Source organism: Propithecus coquereli, unplaced genomic scaffold (genome assembly GCF_000956105.1).
Source record: "Propithecus coquereli isolate 6110/MARCELLA unplaced genomic scaffold, Pcoq_1.0 Scaffold482, whole genome shotgun sequence".
Taxonomy (NCBI): domain Eukaryota; kingdom Metazoa; phylum Chordata; class Mammalia; order Primates; family Indriidae; genus Propithecus; species Propithecus coquereli.
Genome location: NW_012150641.1, coordinates 1,053,957 through 1,073,053, shown reverse-complemented (window position 1 = coordinate 1,073,053; position 19,097 = coordinate 1,053,957). Strand labels below are relative to the sequence as shown.

General features: G+C 37.4%; 1 protein-coding gene across 2 annotated transcripts in view; it reads right to left on the bottom strand.

Moving 5' to 3' along the window:
- Nucleotides 1-19,097, bottom strand: part of MYH10 (myosin, heavy chain 10, non-muscle) — a 138,523-nt gene that overhangs the window by 57,812 nt on the left and 61,614 nt on the right. For both annotated transcript variants that reach the window (XM_012655702.1, XM_012655703.1), the window contains exons 7-13: nt 13,240-13,303; nt 11,342-11,440; nt 8,689-8,832; nt 8,360-8,455; nt 6,690-6,808; nt 5,841-5,993; nt 2,445-2,618 (exon numbers count right to left, since the gene is read on the bottom strand). In XM_012655702.1, the coding sequence (XP_012511156.1) occupies nt 2,445-2,618; nt 5,841-5,993; nt 6,690-6,808; nt 8,360-8,455; nt 8,689-8,832; nt 11,342-11,440; nt 13,240-13,303 (849 nt within the window). The remainder of the gene's footprint in view (nt 1-2,444; nt 2,619-5,840; nt 5,994-6,689; nt 6,809-8,359; nt 8,456-8,688; nt 8,833-11,341; nt 11,441-13,239; nt 13,304-19,097) is intronic.

The following is a 19,097-nucleotide window of genomic DNA, read 5'->3' as shown; positions in this document are numbered from 1 at the left end:
TCCCAAGTAGCTGGGACTACAGGCATGTGCCACCATGCCCGGCTAATTTTTTCTATATATTTTTAGTTGTCCAGATAATTTCTTTCTATTTTTTAGTAGAGATGGGGTCTTGCTCTTGCTCAGGCTGGTCTCGAACTCCTGAGCTCAAATAATCCGCCCTCCTCGGCCTCCCAGAGTGCTAGGATTACAGGTGTGAGCCACCGTGCCCGGCCCTCAGTTAGGTCTTTCTTAACAGCTGTAAGTTTGGGAGTCTATGTTTCTGTATAATGGCCATGGGTTTTGTGAACAGCTTTTGAACTCAGAGCTCGCCATCTGCCAGCCCACCACCAGGGTAGGCAGGGGTTGGGTTTGTGAGATGAAGTAAGCCAGGCAGTGCTACCACAGAGCATCACTTAGAGCCAGTACTACGGAACCAATGAACCAACCACTATATTCTGTTCTGTTCCAACTTCGAGATCAAGTCCTTTGAGGACCAGGGCCATATCCCCATGGCACCTGCAATCTGCATTTCCAGGCTATAATTGAGGATTTCGTAAGTTCTTTCTGTCTTAATCTTATCCTAACCCAACAACATTTACACTTAGTATCTATAAAATAACTGAAAACATAAACATTTTTCAAACCCTTTCTGCCTCATATATTTTTGCAACATTTCAAATTAAGGTTGAAATGTTTAATTACTTTCCTCTATCACTTTCATTGTTAGAGTAAAGTTATCACATGAGAGTGAAGGAAAATATGAAAAAATGGTATATAAACTATTTTGTCCTAGAGGGATAAAGCAAAAGAAATGCAATTAAGTAACATTAAGAAGAATGTATATTTGTTAAGACTCGTTTAAGAGTCACAAAACCATTGGATTTAAAAACCCTCTGAAAACAATAAAAAAAAAATAGGGTTGTTAATTTTTCATTTGGAAGAGTTACAGCACAATTACTCCTGCAAAGAGATTGACCTAGCAAAATATGAGTTCTCTTCCATCCCAAAACATAAATGCAGGTACATAATCATTACATTCTAAAAATGTAGGACTTCCAGTGTCATATGGATCCATATAAATGAGCATGTCAAGCAACATATCATATAGTCATCAATAGTACAATGTGACATATTCTATTCCTTTATATATAAATTCCCAAACACAATTTTTTTGGACAACAAAGCAGCAATGAAATGTATTCATGTGTTGTGTGTGCAGGAAAATTAACTGGAAGTTACTACAAGTGTGTCTTGAATCTTACCTCTAAATGATGCCACAAGGTTCACAGAGGCAACTATCCTCACAATTACAGGTAATTTGAGATTTTGTTCTAAACATGCAGCTACAGTGCCTTAAAAGGTAAAATATTTCTTATGTATGAGCCAAATAGAAATTACCTATTGCTTCCCTTAAACCCAAATTTCTAATGTGCTAGAACTACATCTCTAACAGGAGCGAAAGTCTTCTAGGTTCTTCCCCTTCCTCACTTGTCAGTACTCATGACTACAGGTACCGTTAACAGCCAAGTTCTCTAGACATGAGACCTCCAACACCCTCAAAAACGAAGACACAGGTGGCAACCAGACACCAAGTAGCAAGAAAAAATTGCTTCAAAGCCTGCTGTAAGTCCTAGAAGATACTTCTGAGCTGTTGTTAAAACACACCTACTTAACTAGTGTTGAACTTTATGTAAATTACAGGTATCAATCCTCAATTATTATGTCTTAGTTTTTCCTATATTTTGGCAGATAGCAAAATAAAATAAGCGAAGCTAATATGCTAACTGCCAGGGAATACACAGTCAAATCATCAATATTTGTTTGAGATCACATGGAGTTGAGTTTCAAAAGTGAATGAGTTATACACTCAAAACTCGAAAGTGAATGAGTTCTCTATTTTTATATATAACACTAAGCCAACAAGAAAATAATTTCTGATGCTTTCTAAGATTGCCATTAAAAATATATATCCCCAAAGACCCACCCAAAACTGAAAATTCAAATTAAAAAAAAGAATCTGCCAAAATAAAAACATCTTTGTACGTACAAGGGTAAGTTTTAGTTACGTGAAAAATGGATTTACATGACATGTCCTGTTCTCAGCTAAATGAAGTGTCCCTATGTTACCGAGGAAGTGTGCCAGGTGGCTCCGTACCCTTTCATAGGTGCGTGAGAACGCCACGACCACAGGGGTATCTGCGGTCTGTGTGGGCAGAGTCCACTATCCAGTGTATCCACACATGCAGGGGCAGGACAAAAGCTGCAAGGAGAGCTAAAGAAGGGATTTATTGGAATGCTACTGACTTTTACATCCTGAAACTATTTTATCAGATTATCACCCTTCCTAGAAAATTTAGATTAGAAAATTATTTTAACACTAATTAGACTGGATAATTTCTGACTCAAATTATGCTATTCCTGCTTGAACAGGAACTGAAAGCCAAAGAGCAAATAAACTCTCTTACGGGTCTCTCTATCAGGTCAATGCACGGCTGCAGATCTAGTCCAAAATCGATGAAGTTCCACTCAATGCCTTCACGCTGGTATTCCTCTTGTTCTAGGATAAACATGGTGTGGTTGAACAGCTGTTGCAGCTTCTCATTGGTGTAGTTGATGCAAAGTTGTTCAAAGGAGTTCAGCTATAAATGTTGAAAGAATAATTTTCCAAACATGGGGAGGGGAGGGAAAACGAATAATTAGCCATCTAGTTATCAAAAACAGTTCATTAAAAATTATTAATTAGGTTTGAAGTATAGTATTGCTTTTATCTAACGATAGCAACTAAACTGAGGGGGGGTGGTCTCTCAATCTCTCTCTCTCTCTCTCTTTCACACACACACACACACACAGATTCACAGTCTTTTTGAAACGGTAAAGAGAAATGTTTAATAACAATATTGTATATATGTCCACATTACTGAACTGCTAAAATGAAAAAATAATAAGCTTAGTATGCTAACTGAATGCTCTACAAATGAAACAATTCCATTCTTATTAGTGAATGGTTAAGGAATAGAAATGAAGAAATAAATGAGACACGAAGTAATAAAAAGAAGAAAAATGAAGAGACTTTGGAAGGCCAGAGGCAAAGCGAGGTGAGCAGGTAGTGGGCTGGGAAAATCTAGAATGAGTGTGGCTCTGTTCCACTTTACTCTCTGCTGAGACCGCTGGCTCTGAAACCAGGTATGAAAAGAATCATCTTTAGTTCATTGGATTGTTTTCGGAAGGTTACCCGGCCTGACACACAGAGTGAGCTCAGTAAGTGTGAGGCTCTGCATTGCTTTTCTGTGCATTCCCTTCTCTTATCAAATGTCTGACCTTTGTCCATACCAAAAGTGATACTGCACTGTTCTCATGGAGTGAATTTAAGCATCTTTTCAAGTTAGTCATTTCTGTTCCTTCTCTGTGAACTCTGTCCATTTTTCTATTGTGTCAATGACTGGATGAATTGATAGGTGGATGAATTAATTTTCTTAATCATCCTACACACTGAAAGTGTTAAAGTTTTCTGCCTCTACATTGTTTACATGAGCAGCATATGCCCATAAATAATTGCTTTTATTATAAACAGTGATTTTCAATTACAAAGGGTTTAATCAATCTCCAAGGAGTAGATACATAGTCTGATAAACCTACTCCAATCTTCCTCACCCTCAGGGAGCTGTTATATTCACTATTTTAGAATGAGGTCATGCTAGGAGAGCAGAGCAGTGTTTGCCTTGCTCAACACTGTATTCCTAGTAACTGGGACATAGAGCAAGCCACATAAATATTTACAGACTGCCTGATTGTGCTTATTCATGTTTATATAAATGGATTTTGCTTTGCTTCAGGATTATGACATCCTATAGCTCTATTTAGCCTGGGATACTATATATAATGGTATTTTCTTTTAATAAGTTTCTACTTGTCTTCCATATTTAAGCTACCAACTATATTTTTAAGTAACTGATTTTCAGACTGATAATGAATACTGTAAAACTTAAAATGTACAAAGAGTTGAATTGAAATGTCAGTTTTACTTCCATCCCCTAATTGTTCTCCTTATAGTTAACCAGCACCACCTATTTCTTGTGATCCTTCCAGAAATGTTCTGTGCACTCACAAATATGTGTGCATGAGACCTTAATTTTAAAAAATTTAACAATGTATCTTGGAGTCTTTCCATATCACTGTATCAAGCCACCTCATTTCTTTATAATGGATGCATAGTATTCTACCGTATGGACACATCATAATAAACTGAACCAATCTCCTGATGGTGGACATGTAGGCTTTTTCTATTCTTTTATCATGACAAATAATGCTCACTAAACCACTCTGCATTAATAGCATCTACATACATTTTTCTACTGTCTGTCTGGTCATACATTAAAACCATACTTCTTAAAGTTCTATAGCTATACGATGTTTTGTATCTTTTAACATTCTCACTTCTTCCCACAATTTTAAAGTCTATTCTTTATTTTTATTAATTTATTTTTCACATTAATTTTAGAAGAAGGTTGTCTAGTTTGTTCCTTCTCTTAAAATTACTGTTAACAGGTTTTAAACAAGTATGTTCCACTGACAGACAAAATTTGTGAAATTTTCCCATCAAGAACAGGGTATATCTCTTAATTTGTTCAAGTCTTCTTTTGTTTTGGCAGTAGCATTGTAAAGTCTTCATTTAAATCTTGCCTGTTGCTTCTTAAATTTATTCTTAGGTATTTTGACTATTTTTGTTGCAGCTGGAAATGGAGGTCTTCTCTTTCACTGTATCTTCTGATTGTTTATATAGAGGAATGCAGCAGATTTTTTAAAAAAATGCAATTTGTGCCCAGCCCTTTTCATGGTTTCTCAAGTAATTTACAAATCAATACATATTAAAGCAATCTCTCAGAGTGGCAATGGCAGTTGAGTGGATGAAACCACTTATCACAGTAATGATTCAGTTTTTATGAAGATAGACTTATAAAACTCATAAATTTATAGGGGTCCATTTTAAAACAAAACGATGTGATACCCAATAGTAGCCAATGTAACGCGCTGATCACAAGAAGCATTTAATATTTGTGCCTTACTATATAGTCTATCAAAGAAGATAGATAAACTATATCTATAAGAATATAGTATATAACTGTATCTATACTTATAGAGATAAAGATATAATTTTTAGAAGACCAAAATTTTATCAACTTCTCTGCAAAACCACAGCAGGTGTGTGATCATGAACTTTTGCTGCCTTGATGGTGAATAAGTGTTTGGACAAATCTAGTCAGATCGACAATAAAATATATTAAAATCTATGTCAAAACCTGGTTATATGACCTGCAGAACATAGATCATCACGTTTCCACGTCTCCCTCTTACACTGCCATTCTGACCCCCAGGCCAAGCTGCCATCACCCTGCCCTGGTCTATGCACTGGTCTCCTCCATGGCCTCCCCACTTTGGCCCCGTATCACACCCATGTCTCCAACTCCTCTCTCCCTTTAGTCAGCTCAGCTATATCTAGTCACACTGGCTTTCTAGCATCTTCTAACATTTGACAAATTCTCTCCCACACAGGACCACTGGGCTTACTCTCATTACGCCAGGAAAACGTACTGAGGCTGGCCGCTTCTCATGCTTCGAGTGCTCCTGTTACCCTGCAGAGACACCTTCCCTGAACAGGCTGTCTCCAGTCGGCCTCCCAATTCTTTCTACCTCAGCACCCTTTCACTGTAGTATTCGCAAACCTGTGAGTTTAGTGATATCTGCTTATTTGCCATTATATTCCTGTGCTTGGCACTGTACCTGGTACACAGCGAGCCTTAGTATTTGTTAAAAGATTAAATAAAAAGAAGGATGAGTTGGGGAAGGGAGAGAGGGAGGAATACCTCAAAAATTTCAAAGCCAGCAATATCCAGGATTCCAATGAAAGATGCTCCCTGACGTTTGGTCCTATCCAGAGCTTTATTGATACGGTGAACGAGCCAGCGAAAGAGCCGTTCATAGGTAGCTTTTGCCAGCGCTTCTACTGCAAAATCTGCCTATAATTAAACATCAGCCTTTTACTCTGGAAACAATCTTGACAAAGCATTAATAGCCATCATATGGAGTTTAATATTACACACTACTCAAAAAACCTGAAATAGTATTTACTGCTTAACCTTGTCTCAATTTTATACATCCACAGTTGGGGTTATTAGTACAATTACATGAAAACTGGGCATAATCAATTTAGGGGATGGGTAAAGACTCCCAGTAAAAACAAACTCCTCCCCAAGCCCTGGGGTTCTGAGCAGCATTATCTGCCTAGTTAGCTAAGTTAGAATTACCTTCCAAGCTCCTTCATCAAAACTATTAATGTATTTCTTAAAACAGTCCACAATTAAATGGACAAATGTGATTGATTCCTATGTTCTTACTGCTGTACGCCCAGCACAGGGACAAGGTAGCAGCAGCCCTCCTGCTGGTACAGTTCCTACAGTTCTACTGTATTAGCTATCTACCCAGGGAAAAACTGGAGAGGATATTTCAAATTTACTTCTTTTTAAAAATATCACTTTTTAAAATTTTCTGAGAAACAGTAAATATACTAAAGAAAAAAAAATACTTAATTAGTACCAAGAAACATCCATAAGAGAATTTTTATTGATTCAGTTTGTTACATGTCAATCAGAAGGTCAAATGACCATGGCTTATCATTCAAACAAATCTATAATAACAATTAATATTAAACTTACTTGTTCTTTGGTCTGGGCTTTTTGCACGTAGTCTCGGCCAACCTTGATCCTGGGGGTAAGTATAGCCCGAGTAAACTCCATCACATTCATCCCAAGAAGATGGCAGAGCTTCTGTGCAACTAAAGTATAAAATGTCTCCTAAATACTACATTTCTACTTATAACCTAGTTACAATATAACACTTGAAAAACCTCAGTAATAATTAAATTGTTTTAAGAAATAAACTAAATATAAGTCTTTAAGTTAGACAAGTTTTAGGCCTGATAAAAAATACCTTCCATCCTTTTGAATTAATACACACTCACTTTTAGGCTCTAAGAGATGCATTTGCCATCTCAGCATTTGCCCTCCTTGTCTTTTATTTTTATTTCTTTAGAGATGGGGTCTTGCTATGTTGCCCAGGCTGGAAGGCAGTGGCTATTCACAGGCATGATCCCACGACCGATCAGCACAAGAGTTTTGACCTGCGCTTATTTACCCCTCCCTTAGGCAATCTGGTGGTCCCCTGCTCCTGGGAGGTCACCATATTGATGCCAAACTTAGTGGTGACACCCAGCTGGCATAGCGCACTACAGCACAGAACTCCTGGGCTCAAGTGATCCTCCTGCCTCAGCCTCCTGAGTAGCCGGGACTATAGGTGCATACCACACCTGGCCACCTTGACTTTTGGAAGAGTGACCTAATTCTCTTTTATCTCTGGGTCATTTTAAGATTTCAAAGCCAAGCTATACTAATACATGCCCTACTCTAAATCTTTAATTGCTTTCCTTTTAGTTTTATTTAACCACATGAAAATCATATGGAGAACATAGGCCCACATGCCAATCAAACTACTTTGATTAAATGATACACGTAATGAATGGTCTTGGAAGTCAAAAGCTCTAAGATGATGTGCCACAGCTTGGTCAGAAAATCGTGCCCATGATGCAGCAGGAGAGGCAGGTACCTTAGAAGAGCCAAACAGAATTAAACTGTTATCAGGTGTCACACTGTTTATACAGGACTATTTCAAGGGAGAAAATGTGACTTTATGTCAGCCTTTACTGGCTACAGTGGATTGTGGATGCCCCTGTGAGGCAAGATAATTTATTCAAGTAATCAAGCATTCTAGGCAATATAGAGATTCCTCATTTTTCTTTTTGTTTCCAGACCATTGGGAGCAAACTGACAGCTCACAGGGCTTGCAGACACATTTATTTTTGATTTACAAACTGTTATTCCTCATCAGTGCAAATTTAAATCCATTTTCAACATTAAAAATGGGAAATTTTCATATTAAAATCTAGATTTCCATCTTGCTTTGAAAAATCAATTATATTTGGCCACACTGGGCCTGTATTTCTGGCAAGGTAAAAACTGGCTGGAACTCAGCAGCTGCAACTCCCTTTTGGGTGAGCTGCGTGGACTCCTGCAGCTCAGCTCTCCTTTCCCCAGTTCCTAGTCTTCCCCATGCCAAGACAGAGGAGCCACTGCCACTTTTCATCCTACACCCTGTCCTCTGCCCTCATTTATGGAATCATGTAGGCCTTCATGTAGACATGTGAGACTGCACTCTCCTCTTAAGAATCCCTTGGGGAATGCTTCAGACGTGCATTTTTGCTTACACTGTAACATGTTCTTGGAGAACACAAGCCATCAAAAGAGAAATAAGTCAGTAATCATCAGTTTACCTGTATTTTCTGGCATGGAAGCTTGATCAGTATTTCTCTCCTTTTTGAAAGAAATATTTCCAAACTGTAGCACTGAAGATACTACTTTAAGCATTGCTTCATATTAATAAAAAGAAAAACAAATTACATCAAAATGCAGCAGAGATATATTCTAATTGATTTTGTGCTAAATATTAGCTATATTAAACTTTCAGTAAGCTGCGTCTCAGGATTTCATAAAAGTATAGGCAGTTCTCATTAGTTTCCCAATCATTTTCTAGTTTAGGTTATTAACCCCCAATTTATAAGGCTTACAAAGAGTATCAGAACCTTAGAGAAATCTCACATACACAGAATCTCTTCATGAGAGAAGCCCATTATGTGCATTGCTTCCATAGTCTCCTGAAAGTTATCTTTGTCTTGCTGCCCAGGAATAGGAATATAGCCATTGGAGAGAAATCTGTAGTTATTAAATCCTTCAAGGAGCAAATCGGCTAAAAGGAAATATAATGGAATAAAATTTAATGAACACTCATAAACAGACTAAAGCACGCCCACATTCACACTGGGCAGGTATCACAGGAAAACAGGAGTTCAACATCCAACCCATCGCTGACTGGCACATACTCTTTCTTTCTTTGTATATTCATGTAAATACAAAAACATATACAAATTCCCATTATTTGTACTAATGAAGGAAAATGATGTAAACAATGCAAAAACCTCAACAGGAGTTTTTGGGATGGTAGTTTGTACAATATTCTACTTGAAACTGAATAGATGGGAAATGATGTAAATTTTCCAAGTGACTAAACTTTATTGTTTTCAGATTTAAATGTTTTAGTCACCTTTTGAAGGACAGCTTTTAAATTCACATGCTAAATCCCTATCTTAGCAAGCCATTTACAGCAAACATTACAGGGTCAATATGAAAACTACCATGGACATCAGGTAAAGATATGGACGCAGGAGGTGTAAGATGTGGAGCAGGCAAGTCTCGTGCCCAGTGATGGCCCTGAAATACTCTCTCCAAGCCAGTCTGTTTGGTGGCTAACTTGTCTTTAGAGTGATAGGCGACATGTGATGTTGTGACAGGATATTACACTGGATACCCCCATTGATTACTTGGACTGTAGGGGCCACAAATTAAAGAGAACTTATTCTTTGAAAAACAATGTGCTCTTGAGAGCAGAAGAATGTTTCTTAGCCGCGCTCAAAATAGACAGAACTATTTATCCCTGTAACAGACGTGCGAATGTGTCTGTGACGCGCTTTGCTTTGTGACTGGCTCTCTTGTTCTTCAGAGAATTTCTGCTGGTCGCCCCATCCTCTAATTCTTGTCTACATCACATTTAACAGCTACTGGGTACCACCTCCTGCTTTCTTTTTTTTATCCCCTTTCAACACTTTGATCCTATCCTTTTGATTCCTTCCTACTGTAGTTATTGTCAGTCTGAAAGCGTAAGGATTCTCTTCTCTTCTGCATCGTATACTGTATGATCTTGAATTTTTAGTCACTCCTTGGCAAGTATTTATTTGTTGCTTATTTTTTTCCTTGTAGATCTTTCCTTAATTAACTTTGGGTTCAATGCTTTCACAAATGTCTGTGCTTAACAAAAGCCTAGACCCCAGATAAGAAATGTTACCATATATTACTGTATATGTGTCTACTGCGATATCTAGATAATATATATGATAATCATGCAGAAACAACACTGGCTTTGACACTCAGACGAGTCTGGAAAGTTGTACATCTTCTCCTCTCCCTCTTATTATTTCTGACCCAGCAAAATTCTGACTCAGATCAGAACTCTATTTTTTTTTTTTTGAGACAGAATCTCACTCTGTTACCCAGGCTAGAGTGAGTGCCGTGGCGTTAGCCTAGCTCACAGCAACCTCACACTCCTGGGCTCAAGCAATCCTACTGCTTCAGCCTCCCGAGTAGCTGGGACTACAGGCATGTGCCACCATGCCCAGCTAATTTTTTCTATATATTTTTAGTTGTCCAGATAATTTCTTTCTATTTTTTTAGTAGAGACAGGGTCTCGCTCTTGCTCAGGCTAGTCTCGAACTCCTGAGCTCAAACAATCCGCCCGCCTCGGCCTTCCAGAGTGCTGGGATTACAGGCGTGAGCCACCGCACCCGGCCAGAACTCTATTTTTGACCCTACACAACCCTAAGCTTCTAGTTCTTGCGATTCATGATAACAAATAAATAATTATCCACCATAGGCTCTCTCTAATACTAGTGAAAGCATAACATATATATTTCAGTTATAAATCTAAGAATAGATACATTTATTCTACTTTATTATGAAATTTATTTTTCCTTATTTTTTTATTTATAAATGTTGAAACAAAATTGTATAAATAGGCATTTTTCTTCTGATTTAAAATTTTTTTTAATAAGAAATATAAAAGTACAGGCCAGGCGCGGTGGCTCACGCCTGTAATCCTAGCACTCTGGGAGGCCGAGGCGGGCGGATTGTTTGAGCTCAGGAGTTCGAAACCAGCCTGAGCAAGAGCGAGACCCCGTCTCTACTAAAAATAGAAAGAAATTAATTGGACAACTAAAAATATATAGAAAAAAAAATTAGCCGGGCATGGTGGCGCATGCCTGTAGTCCCAGCTACTCGGAAGGCTGAGGCAGGAGGATCGCTTGAGCCCAGGAGTTTGAGGTTGCTGTGAGCGAGGATGATGCCACGGCACTCTAGCCTGGGCAACATAGTGAGACTCTGTCTCAAAAAAAAAAAAAAAAAAAAAAAAAAAGAAATATAAAAGTACAAAAGGTAATATAACAATACCCATATACCTGCCACTGAAAGTATTTACCCCATGGCATGGAAGTTCAATTTCATTTTGATTTTCATGATTTAACCAGCCAGAAATTGGGATGTGTGTATATAAAAAATTGTTTCCTGATATTGTTCTCCCTCTCAAAAAAATTTAATATTAAAAAAGATATTCAAGTGAATATGAAATAGTAAAAACGTTTGTAACTTACACTTTAGGTGTTCTCCTGCTCCAGATAACAACTGGTAAAAGATATGAAAGGTACGCTCATCTTTTGCCTGACGAACGGCACGAGACTTTTCCAGAAGGTCTGAGCAAAGACGGTTAAGAATTAAATTACTTAAAACAAGGTCCTCTTTTAGTGTCTATACAAACGTAATTTATAAAATGTTTTCTTTCTGTGATAATGTATCAACTATCCTGCAAAGAACCATTCTAAATGATTGTACTCTGTGTGTGAAAAAAGAAAACATGCAATTAATGTTTCTCACTAATCTTCCAGAATCGCTGGATTGAGAGGGAACTTAAAGTTTATAGAGTGCTTCCCTCACCTCACCCCACCCCACCCGTAACTTGGATTACATTCAAAGCACACTGCACCCTACAAGGAACTGTAAGAAGCTATTAAGAATGAAGTACAGTTGATTAAGGTAGGAGAAGCCCTACAATACCAGAATTACTATCAGTTTTACAAATAAGGAAACAAAGGCACAAAGAAATTAGTCACAATGACATAGTTAAGAAGTGGTAGAGCTGGGAATCAAAACTTGGCTTGACTCCAAAATGCATGGGCTGGACCACTTTGCCACCACGACAGCCCCCTTTACTGCAAGCCACTCACACGCTAGGTGCCAGCCCCTCACATTCAGCCCCTTGTGTGACTTTTCCAAATGATGGGATTAATAACTGGCCGCAATTCCCTTCGCTGCTCTGAAGAATCCACTCAGCCCCTGAACTTCAGACTACTGCACATGTGACTGCATTTTGGGTGCAGATCCGAGACTGGTTTGGATCCTTGGTCCACAGCGTCTTGATGCTTCTGGAGTGTCTATGGGTTGACAGTCACACCGGGCTCTTACAGAATCTGTTTCATGGCTTTGGAAAATGATTGCTGCTTTTGAGGTAAACCTTCGATGGGGCCAGCAAGGTGAATTAATTCTGTACATGCCAGAGAGCTTAATTTTAAATCAAATTCCAAACACATCCTCCAAATCTGGTGAAAAATACATTCATATGGATGATGCCATAATGGACCAATATGAAGAAAGGTGAACCATAGAGTCATGCTGTTATTTTCAAGTGTTTCTGGGTTTTGCTGGTTCTGAGCATATTTAGAGACATGAAATACTGTTCTTAACTAACCAGATCCAGACTTCACCACAATGCAATATATCAATGTAGCAAAATGGCACATGTACCCCTTGAACAGATACAAATAAAAAGTAAATGGAAAAAACATTAACCAGAAAAATCTTGATCTATCCCTCACTTGAGGGACAAAAACAATGTATTTCTATCACTCGAGATTCTTCTAACAAGTGTCAGGGAGTTGTTGTCTGTATCCCTTTCTAACTGGTACACTATCATTCAGAATCATTTCTATGCAGGCATTTCTAGAAGCCACTTTGTGCAGGTGACATTTCTTAGGACTATTCTATGTATTTGATATTTTATTTTTTCCTCCAGCTTCACTCTATTAATACTTAACACTAACTGAAACGACTTTAACGCTGAAATTTTATAAGCCTTGTTTCAATGAGTACATGCTCATTCTACCAATGTCAGTAGAAGTAGATGGTAACAAAAAATGGGCAAATACAACAGTAGCTGAATAGTAGTTGCCTGCAGCATTCATCTAAATGTGGTACTCTTCACTTCCCCAGCCACGTAAATAGGTTCTGGGCTAGTATTAAAAACAAACAACAGCAACAAAAACCTACCATTTTGGAGTTAACATTCAGAGGCTGAAAGTGTTTCAAAAAGCCACAATATCCTGGAGCTTAAGTTTTATCATCTGGATAATGAAGTGATATCACAGAGGGTTACCATGAGGCTGTCTAAGACTAAATCATTCTTTATTGTGGATTATGTAATTATGAAAAAGGATACATGTTTCAATGTTGGCCCCAACGATATAGCCAGTTACATCAAAGTTGATCCGAATAAACTTGCCCTGAAAATAAATTAAAGAGAGAAAATTGAAAACAAATAAGGACATTAAGGACATGAACACTATAATAAAACAGTAAGACAGTGTGCCCTGCCAAGTGTCCATGAATTGGTTACAAAAATAGACAAGATCTATTGCCTCAAATAAAAAGCCTCAATAAATTTCAAGAAAGTAACAATAAAATAGGTTACTTTCCTGGACTATAACATAATTATACATTATTAATGAAAGGAAAGTAATGAAATTTCATTTAGAACTTTAAAAAAGCTATTCTAAATAATCCGAGATATGAGAGATTTTAATGGCTTTAAGGGAATACTATACCCAGGCCCATACTGATAGATTTGAAAATCTGAATAATATTGATAACTCTCTAGGAAAACAGAAATCCATTCAAAAAAAAAAAAACAAAAAAACAAAAACAAAAAAACAAGGAAATTTGAACAGATCACAATCACAAAAAATAATGAAGTTGAATTACTTCTTTAAAAATGCTATATTGGTCTTATGTTTTATAAATTTCTAAGGAAAAGCTGGGCACGGTGGCTCATGCCTATAATCCTAGCACTCTGGGAGGTCAAGGCGGGAGGATTGCTTGAACTCAGGAGTTCGAGACCAGTCTGAGCAAGTGCGAGACCCTGTCTCTACTAAAAATAGTAAAAATTAGCCAGGTGTGGTTGTACGCCTGTAGTCCCAGCTACTCGGGAGGCTGAGGCAGGAGGATCGCCTGAGCCGAGAAGTTTGAGGTTGCAGTGAGCTAGGCTGACGCCATGGCACTCTAGCCCAGGTGACAGAGTGAGACTCTGTCTCAAAAAATAAATAAATAAATAAAAATAAAAAATAAATTTCTAAGGAACATTTGATTCCCTTAGCATATAACTGCTTTAGGGAAAGGGAAAATTGTGATTATTTCATCATTTATTTTATAAAGTTATCATAATACTGAGTACCCAAACTGGTAAAGATAGCATAAAAAAGGGAAAGCAAAATAAAAGCAAATATGGTTACATCTTACATATAAATATAGACATAAAAGGTCAAACTGAACACTTTGCAAAAAAAAGAAACATAAACAATGATCAAGAATGGTTTATTCTAGGACTGCTAAGAAGGATGGGTACTAGTAAGCATAATACTAGTAATATTACTCATCACACGAGTAGTCTAGGGGTTCAAGGGCTTCCTTTGAGGAAGCTGACAAGTTGATTCTAAAATGTATTGGGAAATGAAATAGAATAGTCACAACAATTTTGAGAAAGAGGACCAGAGGTGGGGGACTCACACTGCTTGGTTTCAAAAAGCTATAAATTATATTAGGATGGCGTGATACCAGTATAATGATGGAGATACAGATCAATGGAACAGAATCGAGACCAGAAATAGGCCATGCACGTAAGGTCAATTTATTTTCAACAGAGCTTCGTAGGCAATTTAATAGGGAAAGAACAGTCTATTCAGTAAATGGTGCTTGAAAAATATGCAAAACGAATGAAACAAAACAAACAAAAAGAACCTAGACCCTTACCTCACACCATATACAAAAATTAACTCAAAATAGGTATGGGCTAAAACCATAAAACTTTTCAAAGAAAACAGGAGAAATTTTTTGTGACCTGAAATTAGGCAAGGATTTCTTAGATAGACCGTAAAAAGCACGAACCATAAAATTTAAAAATGACAAATTGGATTTTATCAAAATTTAAAACTTCTGTTTTTCAAAAGACACCGTAAAGAAAATGAAAAAGAGAAACCACAAAGTTGGAGAGAATATTTACAAAACACATACATGACAAAGGACTTGTTCTCAGAATATGTAAAGAGCTCTTACAACTCAACAGTAAGACAAACAATCCAATAAGAAAATTGGGTAAATGACTTGAGCAGACACTTCATCAAAGAAGATATGTGAATTGTCAGTAAGTATATGAAAAGATGCGCAATATCATCAGTTATTAGGGAAATCTAAATTAAAAAGGGCACAATGAAATACCATTACATACTCAATAGAATGGCCACAGTTTTTAAGAAAGGCCAGCAAAGATATAGAACAATTAGAACTCTCACACGACCCCGGTGAGAATGCAAAATGGTATAGACACTTCAGAAAATACCCAGTTTCTTAGAAAGTTAAACATAAAGTTACCATATGACTCAACAATCCCACTTGTAGGTAAGATTTCACCCAAGAGAAATGAAAAAGGCATGTGTTCATGTAGACTAGCATGTGAATGTACATAGTTTATTCTTAATAACCCCAAACTGGAAACCTAAATGTCCATCAACTGGTGAATGTATAAAGAAATTGTGGTATATTCATACAATGGAATACTAGTGAGAGATAAAAGGAATAAACCCAACAACACAGATGGATCTAAAAAGCATTCTGCTGTGAAAGCAGCTAAATGTAACACTACATACTATATGATTCCATTTACTTGACATTCCAGAGAAGTTTTTGAAAACTGCGGAGACAGAAAACAGATCAGTGTTATCAAGGGGTAGGGGTAGGTGGGAACTGACTACATAAAGGCAAAAGAAAACCTTCTGGAGTAATCAAAGTATTCTATCTCTGGATCATGGTGCAAGCTACACTATGTATACATTTGTCTAAATTCATTCTGTACACTGAAAAATGGTGAATTTTATTGTATGTCAATTTATTATTATTTTTTTAAGAAACAGGGTTTCTCTACGTTGGCCAGGCCAGAGTGCAATGGCTATTCACAGGTGTGATCATAGAACACTACAGCCTCAACCTCCTGGGCTCAGTAATCCTCCTGCCTTGGAGTCGTGAACAGCTGGGACTACGGGTGTGTGCTGCCATGTCTGGCTGTATGCAAAAAATTTTAAAAACAACCAAGGGAGAGATCTTAGGACTTCCTAGATAAATGCCAACTTTAAAAACATATTTCAACAACTGTTCTTTATATTTACTGTATTAAACATGCTCTTTCCTTATTAAAGTGAAAATAGTTAGATTCACACTCTTCTTACATCCCCAGGCAGCTTGCCCATTCTTTTACCCACTACTTTAGAGCCCTTCTCACCCTGTCTAATGTGTTGTTTTTTTCAGTGTATAAATATTTACTTAACTTAGAAAAAAATGAATAGTCATTTGGGGATGCTACCATAGAAGTTTCTGAACTACATTTTATTTTCCATAAATTATACTTAAATAGTTGATTTTTTAAAAAGAAAAAAAAGGGATAATTTACTACAATCAAGAATCCATTATATTTTTTGCTCAATATTATGAGCATTCATTAAGAACTCACCCAATTGTCCCATTTTAAAAACCCAAGCCTAGCCAGCAAACAGGGTGCAAAGAGAATACATGCAGGGACATGGGGGAAATCCCCCTGAATAATACTGGTTTCCTGCTTGAGGAGGAGCAAAGCGCGGCCAGTTCACATGAGCAAGTTTTATCTCACGTACGCTCATGTATGTATCAAGGAGCACCATGTCGTCATCCTAACAGATGTGCATCCATGAAGGGTCTGCTCCTGATGCCCCTGCACCCCAAAGTGTTCAAGAGGGAGTCAGAGGCACGAGTCCCGTAAGCAGCATAGGCATTTTGTGACCAAAGACTCCTACTGCCTTACATGGTCATGTACAAAAAATCACACACTCTACAGAATAAATGATCACAACAAATGGTAAAAACAAAAATACTCTGGATATAAGTCTGGCATAAATGACTGAGTGTATGTGGACCAAAGAACAGAATCTATGAAATCAGGACATCCCCGGGAAGTTAGGGTGGTGTCAGTCGGCAGCGCCCTGTAGCCTAGACGCTGATCTTACGTTGCCACACTTTATGTTCCATTGGAAACTATCACACAAAGCCATCACTACAAGGCTGCTTGACTATCAGCAGTAAGCATTTAGTATTCTTCTTTTATAGAGAACCTGCTAATGAAGAGTCATATAATAAAACTGACATTCTGTTTCCTTGTTTGTTTAGTTTTTTTGGAGGGGGAAGATAAAGTTTTGTTCAGATTTTTTTTTTTTAAGTGGGAGAAAAATTTTCCTTCCTTTTGGGACAGGCTCTTGTGACATTATATAAGTACTACTTAACACACACAAAAAAACTCCTTACACAAATAATATAAGTATGGCATTGAGAGACCTAATGCCCTCGAACTTGAGGAGAACACTAAGGCTGTGCTTTTTCAGCACCTGAAGAACAATGAGGCACTTGTGCTTCCACGTATAGCCAAGGTGGTATGGGACACAGAAGAAGGAGAGAGAAGGCTTCACAAAAATAGTGCCCTTTGAGCCTAGCAGTTTTAGAATTCATCAAGTATCAATACATCAGCTGCTTCAAGCTAAATGGTAATTTAAAGGGAGGTTTTGTGCTTATTTATTTTTTAGTTCTCTTGAAAAAGAAAAATAATAATACTACAGAGCCGGGCTCAGGCCTGTAATCCCAGGCTCAGGGAGGCCAAGGCAGGAGGATCACTTGAGGTCAGGAGTTTAAGACCAGCCTGGGAAACAATGAGACCCCATCTCTACAAAAAACAAAAAATTAGCTGGGCGTTGTGGTACATGCCGGTAGTCCCAGCTACCTGGGAAGCTGAGGAGGGAAGATCACTTGAGCTCAGGAGTTTGAGGTTATGGTGAGCTACAATGACACCACTGCACTCTAGTCCAGGTGACAGAATTAAAAAAAGGAAAAGAAACTACTACAAGGAGTAGGAGTCCCTGACACATTGCAATCTGACTTCATCTTCTAAATTGTAAGGAAAACTATATCCAGTACTTTTAAGAGATACAACATTCTGGGTGAACAGCTATTCAAAGTAGCAATTCATAGGCACTTTTCTCTCTTCTGCTCATAAGTTCTCACTTATTGTAGCCCTTGCATTGTGAGAATGCGAAACTTGAATATTTAAAACCTTTGACAGAGAGATAGACCTATTTTGCTTCATAATTATAAAATACTTTCATTTTTAGATTTACATGCACCCATTAGAATGGTCAATCCAATGAATTTTCTCATTTCTATATCGTCTATTTCTTTTAATAATTTTCGTATACGCACCTGCCTTCAGCATTTGTCCACTTAGTAACCTTATCAGATACATTTTGATACACAAACATCCCACAAGGTTAAAGAAAACTGTTAGATGTCCTTTTAGAAAAATAGATAGTCTAAATTCTTGTTGCAAAATACTAAGCAAGTCCTTCCTACTGAATGACTAACTGGATGCTAATGCCATATTTCCTTTCTGTCCTTAGAAATATATATTATTTTTGAGTTTGAGAAAATTCTGGACTATCATCTGAAAACTCAACCTGAGACTTCACTTACAGAATCGATTTCATCATCATCTTTAGAGTCTACCACGTTATCTGTCTCTTTGCATTCATCTGGTTCGTCTACTATTTGTGAAATGCTTCCCTCTGTCAATTTTCTTCTCTTTGACATTATAGGTAGAAACTGAAAACTTCTGACTTTTCAACTAGGTTCTAAAAAAGAAGACTATAAAGATGGTGCCTGTGGTGTTCTTTCACACCTATTTGAAGTATAATGCAATATTTTGGGCAATATAATAAGCAAACTAAAGGATGATACAATAGTTATTATTGTAGCATCCTTCTAGGAAATTCCATTATTCTTATCACTTTATTCTTTCTAACACAGTTGGGAATAAAGGATGAGTAATGATGAACGAATTCTTAGGGTGAAAAAATAGCAAACTATTTCAAGATAAAAAAAATAAGATCACTAATACTCCATAATAATATCTTAGATTTATATAACAGTTCAATGGATCCATATGGTAATTACAAG